This window comes from Echeneis naucrates, chromosome 14, assembly GCF_900963305.1.
Source record: "Echeneis naucrates chromosome 14, fEcheNa1.1, whole genome shotgun sequence".
NCBI classification, from domain to species: Eukaryota; Metazoa; Chordata; class Actinopteri; order Carangiformes; family Echeneidae; genus Echeneis; species Echeneis naucrates.
In genome coordinates, this window is record NC_042524.1 from 1,718,133 (window position 1) to 1,735,314 (window position 17,182).

The 17,182-nt window shown below is 41.0% G+C and overlaps 2 protein-coding genes and 1 non-coding gene across 3 annotated transcripts; all 3 read right to left on the reverse strand.

Annotated features, from left to right (window-relative positions):
• Positions 1–1,124: 1,124 nt before the first annotated feature.
• On the reverse strand, positions 1,125–1,197 carry trnav-cac (transfer RNA valine (anticodon CAC)). Its single transcript has one exon. It is a non-coding gene; the product is annotated as a tRNA-Val (tRNA).
• A 589-nt stretch (positions 1,198–1,786) lies between these two features.
• On the reverse strand, positions 1,787–6,851 carry LOC115054149 (heterogeneous nuclear ribonucleoprotein A/B-like). The gene is made up of 9 exons (XM_029519199.1): positions 6,767–6,851; positions 5,521–5,711; positions 5,085–5,253; positions 4,620–4,778; positions 4,068–4,199; positions 3,820–3,922; positions 3,377–3,523; positions 2,722–2,812; positions 1,787–2,155 (listed from the first exon to the last, which is right to left on the reverse strand). The coding sequence occupies exons 2-8, from the start codon at positions 5,685–5,687 to the stop codon at positions 2,742–2,744; spliced, it is 948 nt and encodes a 315-aa protein (XP_029375059.1). The 5' UTR covers positions 5,688–5,711; positions 6,767–6,851; the 3' UTR covers positions 1,787–2,155; positions 2,722–2,741.
• Positions 6,852–9,417: 2,566 nt separating this feature from the next.
• Positions 9,418–11,815, reverse strand: btg4 (B-cell translocation gene 4). Its single transcript, XM_029519947.1, has 4 exons — positions 11,643–11,815; positions 10,952–11,089; positions 10,087–10,375; positions 9,418–9,633 (listed from the first exon to the last, which is right to left on the reverse strand). Exons 1-4 carry the CDS (start codon positions 11,813–11,815, stop codon positions 9,418–9,420), a joined length of 816 nt encoding a protein of 271 aa, XP_029375807.1.
• Between the last annotated feature and the right edge of the window lie 5,367 nt (positions 11,816–17,182).

The following is a 17,182-nucleotide window of genomic DNA, read 5'->3' on the forward strand; positions in this document are numbered from 1 at the left end:
ACGCCTTCAGCTCACAGGCAGAAAGACGTTGTGTTCATCTGGAGGTCTGGCTGTCACGCCACATGCAGACAGACCCGCAGATTTAAAGGCCCCATCCTGCCGGTCATCGCTGAGATGTAGACAACTCCCCTCCAGTTCTGCAGTTTGTCTCACCCTGACGATGTGATTGAATTCACATTGTGTGTACTGTGTAACGTGCAACAGCACATTTTGTTCATTAAAGTCAAATATTTAAAAATGCTGCCAACACACACAACACATAAAGTGACAGCGACCTCGGGACTACGTTGGGCTATCATCGCCGTTCAACAGAAACAAAAATGCAAAGTGAGACAGTGAAGGTCTTTTTTTTTTTCAGGAGAAATATTAACAACAGCTTTGTGTGATTTATTCAAATATACAAATATATCTTAGTTCGTTATTATTTCTTTCATTTTATATCGTTTGGGTTCTCTATGATAAAAAGAATATCATTAATACTGAACAAGAACAGCTCTGTGTTATGGGTTTCAGTGCTGCAGTTTCTAATTGTCACACTGATGACAAATGACAAAAAAGAAAAAGAAGTAAAAGAAACAACCATTTAAAAACAAATGTTCACCTTTTGGGTTTGAAGAAAGTCGTTTCTTTGGTGACATAATGTCATTCAGTGATGATGAATTTCTTTCATTAAAACACAAACACAAAAAAGCAGTTAATCTGAAGTGTTTCGTGAGTTTGAATTTCTTCTTCGTTTTTTTTTGGACATTTAATGTGATTCAACAGACCAGATGTCAAACAGCGCCACTTGTCGTTTAAAGAGAGAAATACACAATTAAAATACATAAAACTACAGATGTTATGAAAACAAAAGAAACAAAACGAAACAGGCAATTAAACCTAATTACATCATTTTGATTGTTGCTTCTGGAAACATAATTTAAACTATTTATTAATTTCCCTCCAGAGAGAAAATTTATGGAGAAATAAGCTCTTCTGTTTTTATTTTCAGGCTCTTCATCATTCAAAAAATAAAAAGTTCAACAGGACTGAAAAACTGAAGAACAACTTCCACAAACATGACGGTAGCTTTAGTTGGTCAGTTAAAGAAATAAAACAAATAAAAAAAACAAAAAAACAAAAGCTGTTTCCGCCCGGTTTCGAACCGGGGACCTTTCGCGTGTGAGGCGAACGTGATAACCACTACACTACGGAAACCGATGAGGGACGTGCTCCCCAGGTCACTCTTATTCTTTACTATATGCTGCGTGTTGAATTTAAGAGAAATTATAGGTTTTTTTTTTTCATTGTTGCATTTAATTTTATTTTGTTCACTTTAACCCTTTAATGTCCTCACTCTAAAAAGAAAGCCATAGAAAAATTATTTCTTTGGAGTTTTATTCCTGTCCTTGGAATAATAATAAAAAAAAAGTTAGTTTTTAAAATATCAGCGGCTGACTCTTCTGTGATCTTTGACCTTTACTTCATTAAAGGGCCGTACGTCCACACCTGCGTTTCATCCACTTCTTCTGCTCAGTTGGCAGGATTTATTCTATCATGCACTTCAACAGAAAGAGTTGACTGCTTATATTTTAAAGCATAAGAAAATGCTTACAGTCCCCCATTATATCCTCCAGTCATGTTCAGAAAATAAAGATCACTTCATTTCACTTTAAAGGGATTACAACTGAACAGGAAAGAAAAAAGTTAATAAATGTTTCAACAAAACTGAAAAAAGCAATATGGGTGTTAATTCTAATTTTAATCTTCCACTTCAGAATCTGGAAACATCACAGGAAACAGGAAATTACTGAAAACTGTTTTTATTTGTCAAAAAAGCCCCTTTACAGCGCCAAGATTTTTCAACCTGTAAAGTCAGCAAACATGTAAAATACAACCCTTACAATACATTAGAATCAAAACAGGTACCAAAAAGTACAGTAAAAATTACACTTCCATCAGTGGAAATGTGGAAGGGAGGGAAAACAAAACAGAGACACCAAAGGGAAAAATAAAACCTAAAAATGATAGGATTAAGAAAACAAACAAACAAAAAAAAAAAAAGAAAAAAAAGAAAAGTTACATGTCAGATGTTTTCTGTACAAATGGTCTTCTGTCATAAAAGAGGTCGAGTTGGGCTCCTTTGGTCTGTTCAGCAGTCGATCTCACTGGAGCCCTGAGGAGGAAAACACAACAGCTTTGGTCACAGTGTTCAACAAATACAACTAATACACAATTCAGCACTGCACAGGATGAGCAAATTCTCCCAGAGCTTGACTTTTCTCCACATCTGTCTTGTTTTGGACCCACGAAAGGTGGATTCAATATAAATGCATCAGTGAAGTCCCTGGAGTTCTGGCTGAAGGTGCCGACCATGACCCCGAGGATCCGTGGCTGAGTATCTGAGGACGTCTGCTGCGCCTCCAGTCCAAAGCCTCAAATATCAACAGCTGCCTGACGCTGATTGATGTCAGGCAGCCATGAACACATTGGTCAGATCTCTTCCAGAGGAAACGCTGTCAAATGCAAAACTGTCCCACAGAGATGTGAGAGAGTAAGACGAGAGGATCTGCTTTTCTTCTGGCGCTGTGCTGGTTGGAACCACAGCTGTGCAGGACCGACTTAATGAGCTCCATCGAGCCTAAATCCGAACTACAACATCATGTAGATGGAATTTTGGGGTCTGCGCTTTCAGGCAATGTGTCCTTACGATAAGAGTTGGAGGATATGACATCAACATACCTTGCGATGTCACATGATCATCAGTATGGCTTGTAGCCTTGCTGGTGTGCCCCTCGTCTCGGGGTCTTCCCATAGCTGGCGTTGCCCTGGTCTGTAAAGTAGAGAGAACAGACGATTAGACAAAAAAAATAAACTACCACCACCACTGATCCATCATCTTTAGACACTTTAGACAGCAAAACTTCACTTCTTTGTGTTTGCCCATCCTTTCTCATCCTCCATCTTTGACAGTGATATCTAGAGTCACGTCTCTACATCTGACACACCAATCAGAGCGTCTCATTCAGAGGCCTAGCTGTCAAAGTCTCTGGATCAGTCCTGTATGTCGTAAGTTGGTCTGAGTTTATTGTGTTGACAGAATAAAGGCAGTCATATTTAGATTTTTCAACTCCTGATCAGATAAAGATAGAGACAACCCAAATACATGAGGAACTTTCTGTTGACATTTTTATGGTTTACAGTTTGTTTAAACTTTATCAGCCACTATCTCCTATAACAGTGAGGAAATATACATGTTGAGATATTATCTAAAATGTAAACTTGACAAGGAGAGGAAAAACAAAAATACCTTATCGTGGGGTGAAAAGGGGCTAAACAAACTTGTCATTGGATTGATGGGAATTAGTTTACAATAAGTTAGGGTGTTTCTGCTTACTATAATCGTATCCAGGACCATATCCATAGTAACCAGAAGAGTAGTCATAGTTGCCATAGCCACTGTATCCACCGTAGCCGTAGCCTTGGTTACCATAGCCCTGGTTCCAGTAGTTTCCATATCCCTGGTTCCAGCCCTGGCTCTGACCTGAGAGACCAAATGAATAAAAGTTTAAGTTCCAGCTGCCTGAAAACCTTCTGAGAGCCACAAAATGCTGAAAACTACCCACTTCTCGTTTATGTAAATTACTACATTTTTTATTTACAGACGCAAATGAAGGTTGCATTTAGTCTTTGGCTTTCTCTTGATCAAACTATTCACCATAACGAGGGTAGAGACATTCTTATACATCATATTTTTGCATTTCCTTGCTCCAGATTTGGGGCCAACACACTGAGCAGAAAAAACAAAATGAGGACAATATGCTGACACTTCATCCTTACCTCCACGGCCCCGGCCGCCGCGGCCCCCGTAGCCACCACCGCGTCCTTGCCCATACTGCTGCTGCTGATACACCTCCTTCGGCTGGGCGATCTTCAGCTCACACTGAGGAAAACATGTGAAACAGACTATGATCTCTGATCCTAAAACATTTGATAAGGACAAATTCACACTGCTGCAGCAACTTTAAATATGAACATCTACATCACGAATAATGAAGAGCTGCTGAGGCGGCGCTGTGTGAACGTACCCTGCCACCCTCGATGTTGTGGTATTTCTTCTCAAGACACTTCTTGACACTTGCTTCGTCTTTATACGTGATGAAGATAAAACCCCGCCTTTTCTTTGATTTGGGGTCCATTGGAAGCTCAATAGTTTCAATCTGGAAGGAGGAGGAGATATTTCAGATGCACGTTAAAATGTTTGCCACACACATCTCCAGATTCTGGTTCATGTTCCTAAAACATGAGTTTGTCTTCAGATAAACTGGCACGTTGGCGTCAATAAGCCACTTGTTGATTGGCTGGTATTAAAAAGGTGGCTGGCCTGATTAAACAAAGTTGGTGTAATAAGATTAATGTGATTAAACCCACTTCAGAAATCTATACATCCATAATTATCTGTGTCTAAGAAACATGAGCACTTCAGCCAATGACTCAAATTGCATTCTGTCTGATTACTGATTTAATTCTGTTAAAAACACAAGCAGCTCTATTCCTCCAGCCATCTGTTAAAGCACTTATTGGGCTCCAGTGCCATGGTTGGGTGGTTTTGCTCTCTGGCTCTGTTAGGAAGAACTGACCTCTCCAAACGCTCCAAAATATTCCCTGATGGTGTCTTCAGTGGCCTCAGGGTTCAAGCCTCCGACAAAGATCTTCTTGACGGGCTCCTTCTTCATGGCCATCGCCCTCTTGGGGTCGATCTGACGCCCATCCAGTCTGTGTTCCTTCTGCTCCAGCACCTGCAGATGTGTAGGCAAATGGAGTCCAAGGTAAGATGCTGACAAGTTTCAGATAGAACTGGACAGGGCAGCATGATTGCTTTCTGAACTGGATCACACTGCTCCTGCCGCTGTCCAGCCCTGATCTTTCTTGCACAGGACAAGAATCTAACTATGCAAGTAGCGCTTAAAGCAGGCAGCATGGGGCCATTAGCACAGCCTTAATCTGATCATAACAAATCTGTTGGTTTGCATGTTTATGAGTTGACGGCATTGTTTGATAAGATCACATGAAAAACAGCTGTCAGGTGATCAGAGGTGGCTCACCAAATCCACGCTGGCCGAGTCTTTGAAGAGAACGAAGCCGAATCCCCGGGACCGGCCGGTGTTGGAGTCCATCTTGATGGTGCAGTCCGACACCTCACCGAATTTACTGAAGTAATCCTTCAGGTCCTTTTTACTCGTGTCCCAGCTGAGACCGCCCACAAACATTTTTCTGCAGACAGACAATGAACACTTGTTCATTTATTGTGATTGTGTTTACAGCTTATTACACAGGTATCCTTAACTGCAACATGCAATAAATAGCTTGTGGATCATGTGTCATGTCCGCAGCGATCTGAATGGGTCAAGAACAGAGATCAGCTGATACAGACTAGTCCTGGCTCAGTTTTTAGTTCATCAAAAGTGAAACTACTTTGCATGTCCCACAACAATATAAAAGGGGGATCATAAACATCCAATAGAAACTGAAAACACTCACCCAGCATCCTCCTCTCCTTTGCTGGCATCAATTTTGCCTCCATCCGTGCCATTGTCCTGACTATCTTCACCACTCATGAGCTCCTGCTCGGCTCCGTTCTGGTCATCCTCTCCCTCATTTCCGTTCTGCTCCGATGTCTCCATGAGCAGATTCTCCGAGTCTGACATTATGATTGTGGGCTCTTCAACAGACTGCAACAAGACAAAACAAAGTGAATCCTCTTTTACTTGAATGGAAAGCTCGGAGCCGATGCAACGGTCAAATATATATATAACATCTTAAAATATATTAATGCCAAATAATGAGCCACAAAAACTGGAAATATGTAATAGATGCTATACAGGATCTGCATCTTTGATGTGAAATAACTGATGGTTGAATGCCAATTCAATCATATCTCATGTATTTTTAAACACCAGTTGAGGAACAACTAAACCTCTGAGGGCTGTAAATCTGTAAATCAAGTATGATATCAAATAACCTGCAGATGCTTGTAAGAGTTACATTTTAATAAAAGTATAGGAAAAAGCTTACGTGGGTAGAAATTGATCAAAATGTCTGTTTACAAATCGTCCAATCAAAGTTTGTTAATGGACTAAATTATTTCATTTGTGCACAATTAATCCTAAGCGAACGCACGTTTATTTTCTAGCCCCAATAATGAGCAGAGAAACCTTTTCTTTCAGATTTCTCCCATTTCGATTAAAACCTTTAAAATATCCTTATAATCGCCTGCATTGCTTTAAAAGTGGGTTAAATCGGTTGCAGATAGTAAATAAAGACAATTGGATGATTGTTGGCTGACAAAGACAGAAAAGGGAGCCGTGAAGTGGACTGGGTCTCCATGTTGGGGTTTTAAGCGGACCGCGCTTTGCTCCGTTTCGTTGCCGCTCGGAGTTAACTCAGGCCCGGCTAACGGGCAGTGAGCGGGTCCGAAGCAGAAAACAACCAGCACGGGGAAAACTGGGGGAAAAACAAAACCAAAGCACCCAGAAAAAAGGGTTAACTTGTTTATTCCTGCTCCAGTCGACCACTGAACTTTTCATTCAATGCAATAAGCGCGTTAAACCTCATTAGCATCGCGGCGGCTAACGGAGCGCTAGCTACATTAGCTGCTAACAAGAGGGACAACGCACCGATTAAACTGCCACAAAACAAAGAGCCGCTGCGGGACCGGCCGCTGAATTACCCCGGGCGGCTTCTTCCGCAGCTAACGAAGCGAATAAAAACAAGAAACGTTGCTTACTTTAAGAGGAAATACCGGAGATGCCGAGCTGCTGCTCAAAATGGACACTCTCCAAATTCGCCGCTAACTCGTGGCATCATATATACGACCGGATGTGAGCAAGCACCGAGGCACGTCGCAAAGAGGACGTCTGTGATTGGACACACGGCTCTCTTCGGCGATTAAAAGCGTCACGCAATTGGCTGTTAGCGCTCTCTTGATGACGCAATGACTGAAAAAAGCTGTATATATTTTTTTTACTTCCGGTCTTTTCGCTTTCTTTTTATTATTATTTATTGTTTTAAAACGATTTAATACTCGTTCTAATTTTGTATGCCTTTCTTTTGTTTCGATGAATAAATAAAAAAACATTTGGAAAGTTTAAGGGCTCTTCTGTGCAGACTTTTTTCAGGACGAATACAGACAGGGCCGGATTCACTTCCTGGGGGGGCTCGGGGGCCAAAACGCGTTGTTGATACCTAATTGATTTGCACTCATTTTAAAAAGGCAGATAAATTAATAAAATATTCTCTCTATTTTGATCTTTGTTTAAACAAAGCTTTAATTCAAGATTCAATGACATTTTTGCTGTCCACAGTGAATGCCAAACATATGTAGAGAATGGAAAAATAGAATAAAACAGGGCAATCTCAAAAACAGCAATAGAAACATAACACAATAGAATATAAAATACAACAGAAATAGATGGAACAGAACAAGCTGATATGAACTATCAGCTGTGTGCAACAGTCAGTATGCAAATGAAACATCACACTTTAATGTGATACAATAACTAAATAATTCAGTATATGTTTTTTTTTTCTTACACAAAAACAACCTTTTAGAATTCAAAGAGCTTTTCTGATGAGCAGTGCTTTATTTTCATTTAAGCTGATTAAAAATGTGTAATTTGGGGTTTGCTGGTTTGGATCACTGTTACTCCTCACTGATTGGAATAGTTTTAAGTGTCTGTGTCTGCAATAAAAGTCAGAGTGAGTCTGTGTGTTGACATGTAATTTAAAATATTTATGTTCAGAAATATTGTACTGAATGCGACAGTGCAGTATTTTAAAGTACCATCACATTTAAATCCATATATTTTGTTGCAGTTCAGGCACAGTGTCACCAGGCCCATGTTTTAACATTAAAACAACTAGAGCTGTTTTCAACTCTTACCAGAACAATCACTGATACTCCTAACCGTCAGAATTTTAAAATATTCAATATTCTGCACAAATGAGGGAAATGGGGACTTTAATTCTGTTTCCATGTTGTAAATCAATTTCCTATCTACTGCACCCAGCCTCTCTCTTAACCTGTGTGTTTCTGTCATCTTTAAAAAGGTCACAGTTGCCTGAAATGTACACATTTTATTTATTATTATTATTCAGACTGCACCAAATACAGTGAGGACTTAATGAGGCTAGATAAAACTGGAAAAGCCCAGCTGGTCTGGGTGAGGGCGAGTGTTCTTCTACCACCGACAGCTTCACCCTGGTAACGTCAGCAGTACCTGCCAGCCAGAGGCAAGTTGAGGCATGACCTGAAATATGGACATACACACACACACACACTCAGCAGAGTGGAGCTCTGGAGACAGCGTTTCATCTTAAATGGTCACTTGTAAACGGAGTAGTGAACTACACAGGTAAGAACACCACACACACATACAAATGTGACAAAAGTTATCCAATGTTGTTGTTTACAGGTGTGCAAACATCTCTGAGGCGAGATTTAAATAATCCTACTTCTGCGGACAGAGCTTTCAGCATCTGGTCCAAACTTCCACAGTATGATGATCACATTGGCCGAGCCGGAAACACACATTTCAAAGTTCGGACCTTCAACCGGCTCATCAGCAGGAAGAGCTCTCCTGCTGTCAGTCATGAACAGCCAATCAGACCGCTGCTTCCTCACCTTCCCACCAATATGATTCAACATCATTCAGTTGTTCTGAGCTTCATGTTGAAATTATTGTGTGTGATTGTATTTTGTATCTGTTGTTTCATTGCTGTCTCCTGAAGAGGATGTTTGGGGTTGCTGTGCTGGCAGTGTCGTTAGCTGATTGTTCTAACACACCAATCACTAACTACACTACCAGAACAACCACCACCACACACAACCAGCCAGGGAAAAACAACAAAGCCCTCAGTAATCTGAATTTAAGCAGGAAACTACATCAGTTACTGAGATGAAACATTCTAGATTGTTGTTGTGTTAATGGTCAACACATGTTAATGCTGTTTGACTTTGCGGTGCAATTTTTTTACCATCTGCTTGATGAAAAAAAAATAAAATAAATAATAATAAAAATAATAATAATATAGGAGGAAAGGCTTTAGAATAACCAGCAGAGCTGAAGACATTTTTATTTCTTTTCACGACAGGTCAATGTTACTTTATTCACACTTACTTTAATTTTAGTTAAAAAACATTTAGAAGGGAGGGTTTAGTTAAAATACCTCAATATGTAGTTTAAAAACATGCTTAAACAGCACTACTTTAAATCATTACTTTAAATCATCATATGAAGAATAAACTTTTCCATTAAAGACACAACAACAGTCTCGACACCCCCCCCAAAAAAAAAAAAAAAAAAAAAAAAAAATTGGTCCAGCGTCAGTTCTGGTCCCAAGCAGCCACCTGATTCTAGGCTGAGGGCATGTCTCAGTCTAGGATCTGGATTTGCTGACCCAGTGGTACTTGTCAACGCGAGGGCCGCTGAAGGTGAATGTGGCTCTGTACGGCTTGAGGCCTTTCTGTCCAGAGAACTGGGAGGTGGGGCCTCCCCCACCCAAAGGAGCGTGAGGCGGGAAGGGGTCGCCAGCGTAGGCCTTTCGTTTCTCCCTCAGCCAGATCTGAGGGGCCCCGGGGGAGAACTCACTGAACTAAAAAGGAGAGAAGGGCACATGGTAAACAAGACAATCTTCAATTGTAAATACAAGAAGAGCTCCTGTCGCTTTAAAAAAAAAAAAAAAAAAAAAAAAAAAAAACACAACCAAAAAAAAAAAGCTTTGATTGAAATTTGGCCCACGTCCCGTTCAGCAGCACTTAAAAGGCCTTAAGTTCCTCATATTCCTGCATCGGTGTCTTAAAATGTGCAGAAGTCCTGAAAGTGAGATGTCTAATTTTCTTCCAACACTTTTTTTTTTTTTTTAATAAATCTGATATCTGTAATTTCCTGATGAGAATGGATGAAAATGACATTTGACTTCAGTCAGCTCATTTACAGCGATTAATAAATTAACAACTTGACTTGGTGCTCACAGAAAAAACCAGCTGTCCCGGAGCTCAGAGGGACCAGGACACAAGAAAGACTGGGGGCTGTATGTGGAACACACCCTGTAGACGCTGTTGGGGTTGCTGACGGTGGGGATGGTTTTGGGTTCTGGGTTGGTGGGGGGGACCGGAGCCGGACCAAGACCAGACAGACCTCCGTTGCTGCTGCTGCTGCTGCTGCTGCTGCTCATGGTGTTGTCTTCGCCCCCATCCTCCTCTTCTGAGGAGCTTCCTGATTGGACATCAAGGCTTGCCCGCTCCACAGCATCATGGATGCGACGGGAAAATTCTCCATCTGCACGGCGACTGTTCACCACGGAGACGCAGAATGGACTGCTGTGTTCACCGTACCTGGAGGGCAGAAGATGGTATATCAGTCACATACAAACACCACACTTTATTAAAAAAAAAATAAGTTGTTAAAACAGGTCCAATTGCATTGAAGTCTGGAGGAAATTATCCCTATATGTCCTGGGAATCCATTATTCAATTTAGCTGTGAAAATGTCCACCACTTTAATTTCTTGTATTAGAATATATCAAATATTGTTATCGAGCCAACTCTGGTTTTGAATTTTATTTTTAGTTTTATTTTATTTTTTTAAACAGGCTTGTGGACACAAAAACATTTAATTCTTTATTCTGGTTTTACAGGGCAGTTTATACTGGAACCATTAGGTCGATGATCAGTCCCTGCATGACCAACAACTCCTTTTAAAGAAGTTCAGTACTTTACTGAAATTTAAAGAAAGGTGATCTCAAATTTTCATTCAGTCATCACTGAGACTCTCGCTAACACAGGCAAAAGAACAGCTGGTTTGTTGAGAACAAAGTTTGTGTAAGAACCAAATCCATTTTTGCATAAGGAAGCAGAGAGCTTGACACTGATCCAGTCAGATGGTGGAGCGAAAGGTGAAAGCGTCCCGACCTGCAGGATACCTCTCCGGGGTCAACCCACACCGTCAGCTCCTGGGGAAGGCCCAGGTCTTCGTACCGGACCGCGCTACGCTCGCAGGCCTGCTGCAGCACCGGATCCTGCAACCGCACACGGTTCATACGCAAACACCTGAAGCAAGCAAGTAAAGTCACAACAAGAGTTCTTTTAGTGCCACAAACTTAGTTTGAAAACCACAAGGTTTTGTGTTACTGACAGTGAAACTTCTTTCTCATTCTTCATTCTAAAGTCAGTTCAAAGACAAAACATTTTAACAGCTGTTGAAAAAGTGTAACTGTAGCCAGAGAAACAGTCGAAGTGAATTAAACCAATTTACATCTACAGCTTTACTCTAGAAATAGAAAAATCTGCCAACAAGATTCAGAGCAGATGTTCCCTCACTAAACAGGAGGAACTTTGAGGTTTTGGAACTACGTAACTCATGGTCAGTTTGGAACGACAATGATAACAAGACACAGGTCCTTTAAAGAGAGGGAGTCTCCCACAGTTTGAAACATCATAAGTAACTTACCATTTTCATTGAATTTTCAAGATTAGTTGAATTAAATCACTTTGTTTTCTTTTTTCAAAAATCTGAGCTATTCCACCAAGCTCAGTGAACCGGAAACTTTGTGCTTCCTGAAACTGTTCACTGACCTGGAGGCCCGATTAAATGTTGACTCACCTGTAGGCCTGTCCCTTGGTGGGTGCGTTTGGGTGCCAGTGGTTCTTGTAAGTCTCAAAGAGGGCAGAGGTCAGTGCCGCAGCGAAGCGCTCCCTGCTGTCGTTATCCAGGCAGCCGTATCTCTTCACCAGCCGAGCCACAAAGAAAACAGCGGCGGCGATCTCCTCCTTCATGGCTTGACTCTGTCTAGGATCTGGTTTAATGGACCCAACCAGACTCAGCAGACCCAAAGCAGAACTGTTAAAACTTCTTCAGGGAATAAAACACGTGTAGGATGATCCTACTGTTCCAGAAAAACAAAAAACCACAAATAAAACTAACAGGACAAACTGGAGGCTGGTTAAGTCAAGCAAACATATTTGCTGCTGGAGCTCTGGAGAGAACTCAGCTTTGGTTTCTGCTTTCTAATTCTGCTGCACCACCAATAAACTACATGAATGTGTCAGTCTGCAGTTTTCCTACATCCAGTTCAGGAAAACTGTCACAGATCAGACACCAACAGAGTCTCTTCCTCCTCCACGTCTCCTGAGGTTTAATACAGCAACAGTTCAGCTGTGAGACAAGCTGACACACCTGAACCTCTTTGACTTAATGACTCTCTCTGTCTTTTTCAGTCGGCGCATTTGGTTTCTGTGTTGAAATTTCCCAGATATGAAGAAATTTGTTGAAAAATGTGAAAACATCCCAGCAGATGAACTATTTCAGGGTAATTTCTCCCACATTGCACAGCTCACTCAGATTTCAGTCATTCTGGGGATTAAAATCTGAAGGAACTGCTCCAGCTTTTCTTCAGATTAAAGTTAAGAGCATCTTTTCAGCGCTGGATTTACTTCAGCTCTTCTTGGTAAAGTTCTTCACACCATGAATCCCAAAACTGACACAAATTAGACCAGAAGATTTTCTCCAAAAGTCTGAAGAGATTTTCCTTTTTAACATTTTAGATTATTATTGGGATTGGATTTGACAGCTTTCCTAACATTTTCTGATATTTTATCCCACATACTGATTTCTGATTTTATATTTTTGGTTTATTATAATCCTTCACCCTGGTTTCATCACGCTGCTTTATTTTGGTGAGAATTAAGGTTTTAATAAATGAAGTTTTGAATATTATTATGATTAATGAACAGTGTGTGAGCCGGCCTTTGCAGATTTATCGGCTCAGTTCTTCAGAATGAGCAGATGTTCACACTTTGTGTCTCATCAGTTCATTTATTTCACAGAGCGGGTTAAAATGGCGGACTTCTGGTCGCAGCAGATCCCGAACCGACCCCGGAGCATGCGCAGTTGAATCACTGGAGCGGAAGTGCTAATGTTTAGCCATTTCAGAGTGAAGCGTTGATTCGGATGCAACGAACTCCGTGCTGGTGAGGAAACATCCATTTGGACGGAACTTCACGGAGTTCACGATCTCCAACACCTGCAGCGACACATCCGGGCACTCTGCCGTTAGGAAGCAGAACGGCAGCCATTTTCTTTTCCCTTCAACGAGAAGACACCACGCGAGTGACGGGTGAGCGTCATGCCGACTTAAATCTCTGTTCATTTATATTTTGCACAAAACGTGTTTGTGTTGGCTCGATATTTGAAACACAGGAAAACGGTGGTTATTGTCGTTTTCGTATAAAACGGACGACCGCTTATGCTGCTGCTATGCTAACGTTAGCGCTTGGTTAGCCTTCGGTGACGTAACCGGCTGTTTGACTTAAAATGGCTTCCGTGGTCTTCATCGGCAAACAGCGGCTGCGACATCACTCTGATCGGAGAGCAAAATCACCTTAAATATACCCTGATTTAAGATCAGTGTTCAATCAACGTCATATTTTCAACCTCCTCTGACACCGAATCACCACTGACTCAACCAACATCTAAATGGTATTCATTTCAAGCAGACATAAATACCGATATTATTTTAGTTCAAAAAGACCTTTGTGTGCTTCGATTTGAACCGTGAAATATTGTCTTTTAAATTGTAATTGCTAAAAAAAAAAACAAAACAGCACATTGTTTTGATCTTCACATTTATTCTGAAAACTTGTGAAACAACATTAAGAACTGAATTGAAAAGCAGCTATTAAAATAATCCATTTGGATGGAGGATCCCCTAATCTTCTCTTTCAGGAGCATCTGAGACTTTTTGATGGTGTTGCTGAACTCAAACTGTCTGGCTGCAGCTAAAAGATAATACATGCAGTGTTGTCAATGTGCAAAACATTTTTAATGATCACTAAACATGATTGAGTGTGATTTCAGACATTTAATGAATCACAAATTTCTACTCTCAACGGACACACAAAGTTAAAACGTTAAGGTAACTTTGTGTGCTAAGAGCTTAACCTGGGCGGCTAACAATGCTGTAAATACGTCCGTTAATATGAAACAAAACACCCACAGTTCGGAAAACGATTCTCTACCTACCGAAGGTGTAGCAGCACCAAATGCAAAAATCGAACAGCAGTGAAATCAGAGGCATAGACGGCTCTCTAGTCTCGATCGTAGGCGGGTCTAACCCATTTTTACATTTACAGTCCGATGGTATGACCCACACTCTCTCTCTGATACTCACACATTGCGGCGGCTCCAGTTTCAACCTTTCTGACCATATATCAACATTGATTTCAATGTAATTTTGCTATCTGTGATCCTACAATAGCCAACCCAAGGCTCGCCTTATTCTGCCTCTGATTGGACTCTAAACACATAAAGTTTAGTTATTTCTATTGCCACCTTGACAGTGGCCATAGTAGGATTCATAACATCGCGTACAATCCAAATGTTTCAAATCTGTAGTTGCCTTCAACTCCTACAGTTAGCCTTTCCAATTGAGCAACCTTAATTTAGAGTTGAAAATAATGAATGTGCATAACTTAATTATCTTTTTATTAGCTTTATGAAATTTAACATTACATCCCTTATGTTACAAAATATTCTAATAAAAGCTTGGCATGAGAAGAGTATCCAGTGAGGGCTAATTGCTTGTTATGTAGCTTCCTTTTTGTTCCAAATATACATTCACAACAATGAGAAATCATACACCTTTGAATGCCAATAACTCTTTTTGTTAGTGACCAGGTCCAAGCTATGTTCCACCATAAACCAGCCAACGCTGACTGCCCAGTCTTCAAGGCTGATGTGTAGCGGTGCCTCTCATCTTACTTCCTGTATCACTTCTCTCGTCTTAATTTTTTTTTTTGGCAGCTTCTAAAAACTTAGACCAGGGTTCTTTACCCTGTTGGTAGGTCACCCTACCTTAGACAGCAGCTTTGGGGTATTTGTTTGTGTTTGCTGGCACACGGCGAGTGACAAGCGACACCTTCACACAATACAAAGTCAGGAGAGCTATTGATTGTTTTCCCTTCCGGTGTGGGTGGGGCTTAAATGGAAACTACGTGAGGGTTTTGTTAGGGTAACCCTAACGCTACGTGTAAAATCACAGTTGGGCTGGAGGTTAGCCTGTTAGGTTAGTTAAATTTCTATGATTTAGTCTTTTAATTCAAATCTTAAGATGAAGCTGATACACATGTTACATTTGTGTTTATGCAGTTAATGTTGTCCATTTTGATTTGTAGCACGAGCAATCAACAGGACCACAAGAACCCCTACAATGTTCTCAGCCTTCAGGTAAGTGAAGATGCAAAGTTAAAGGTTCCTACAAGTTAGAATAATAGCCCTCAAGATCAGCGAGAGGTGGGTTTAGCAGCCAAACGTTGTCCTTGTATGATGTAGTTCTCCATAGTTCTTTCTTTCTACAGACTGGGACAGTGACAGTGGCATCTCTTGTTACTCCTGCATATCCTGCCACTTCAGCCCTCTGCAAAAGATCAGTGCAGCTCAGGCCACCGGTAATTTTCCTTAGTAATGGGAAAAAAAAACCATTCCTGATAGTAATTTTTGAAGTGATTTTCATGTCCATTTTAACTGTTGATACCAGTGGTCCATGTATGTTGTATCATCAGCACAGTAAATACTAGTATAGTAAGTATACATTCTACATCAGTGTTACTGGTGATAACATCATAGTGTTGATCAAATATAAACTGGTGTTAATATTTGACACTTGGTTTGTGAAGTAACACTATTGTATGGTTAATTAATGTAAATTTATCCATATTGGTGTCAACATTTTACACTATTAGTGTTTGAAATGACACTGTTGGACACGGGGAGATCCAAATAAATAGAGACTCCAAATAAATAGAGATGATGTTTTTATTTAAAATCACTCTGCTGATTTAATGTCTCTTCACAGCTGCGCATCAAACTGGAAGCAGAGCTGAAATCTAACGTCACAGGTGTTTTGGAGTCACGTAGGCTTTTATTTTGGAAAAAGAGCGGAAACAGCTCCACTACGCGGTCAGCTAGCATAACGGACTTAAATAACGGCTTTCCCCGGCCTCAGGTGAAAAGGAGAGATCACAAAGTGTTCTTAAACTGCCAACAACAAACTTCTCTTACAGTTCGGGCCAAATTCGGTCCCGTCTGCTCGGGAAGTTATTCTCAGACAACATAACAGAGGAGTTTACCTCTAGTTAGCTTGAAGCTAACGTGATGAGGAGACCGGAAGGAAATCATCGGACACCCGTCAAAGACTGAATAATAAACCTGCTAAGATAGTGTCAGTGTTTGAGACTTTACCTGCAGCTCTGCAGCTTCTGTTTCATAAAGCAGGTTCAACAAACTTTTTGGTTTCATCAACTTGGAGTAGTTTCACCCATAAACATATTTACGGAGACTTTATTGATCCCTAAGGGGAAATTCACCTCGTCAGGAGCTCATCAAAATGTAAATATAAAAAAACAAAACATCCAGTCAGCAGGAGTAGGAAGCAGGAGGAATTCGTTCTAATAGCTGTGGGGACGAAGGATCTCCTGAACCTCCGTCTGCGGTATGATGAGAAGGTGTCTGCTGTGGTCCATTGTCGCTTCATTTGTTCAGTGTTTCTCCCTCCATCAGTTCTTAGAGGTCCAATCTCCTGCCCAGCACTGGGCCTGCTCTTTGGCCACCATATTGGATGTGGCAAGGCAGCGCTGCAAACTAGAAAAAAGCATCTAGAAACCATAAAAAGGGACAAGACCGGAAAGAGATTAAATCAGCAGAGTGATTTTCTTCTGTAAAATTCCAGAACACTTTTTTTTCTTGCCAGAGCTTTGATGTTGTGACGTCACAATGAGCGCATTCAAAGGCAACCAGAAGTTGTTCATAGGAGTGGACCCAGGAGGACAGAAGAACAGAAAGAAACAGAAAAACAAACACAATGGACCCATCAGAAGCCAAACTGGTCGCGTACGTCAGATTCCCGCCACTGCGAAGTTCTCAAATCCCCATCGGGACTTTTGTCAACACATTGGCCAACAACTACAGGATGGAGATCTTGTTTGATCAGATAGACAGATGTATCCCTCTGCTGTGCCAAATCAACAGATATATGGTTAACCAGTCTGTCAGCAGCATTCTGTGGAACATCGATCTGATCATCTCTGATTGGATGATCAAAGCGCCCCGGTTGTTCCAGCTCGTCGAGTCGACCAACTGCTTCTTCG

Coding starts and splice junctions, on each gene's coding strand:
- LOC115054149 (XM_029519199.1), bottom strand. CDS start 5,687: ATGTCAGACTCGGAGAATCTGCTCATGGAGACATCGGAGCAGAACGGA. Junction 4,779..5,084: donor ACTCGGCCAGCGTGGATTTG/GTGAGCCACCTC, acceptor ACACATCTGCAG/GTGCTGGAGCAGAAGGAACA. Junction 2,813..3,376: donor TGGTCCTGGATACGATTATA/GTAAGCAGAAAC, acceptor TCTACTTTACAG/ACCAGGGCAACGCCAGCTAT.
- btg4 (XM_029519947.1), bottom strand. CDS start 11,815: ATGAAGGAGGAGATCGCCGCCGCTGTTTTCTTTGTGGCTCGGCTGGTG. Junction 10,376..10,951: donor CCCGGAGAGGTATCCTGCAG/GTCGGGACGCTT, acceptor TCTGCCCTCCAG/GTACGGTGAACACAGCAGTC. Junction 9,634..10,086: donor ACCCCAACAGCGTCTACAGG/GTGTGTTCCACA, acceptor TCTCCTTTTTAG/TTCAGTGAGTTCTCCCCCGG.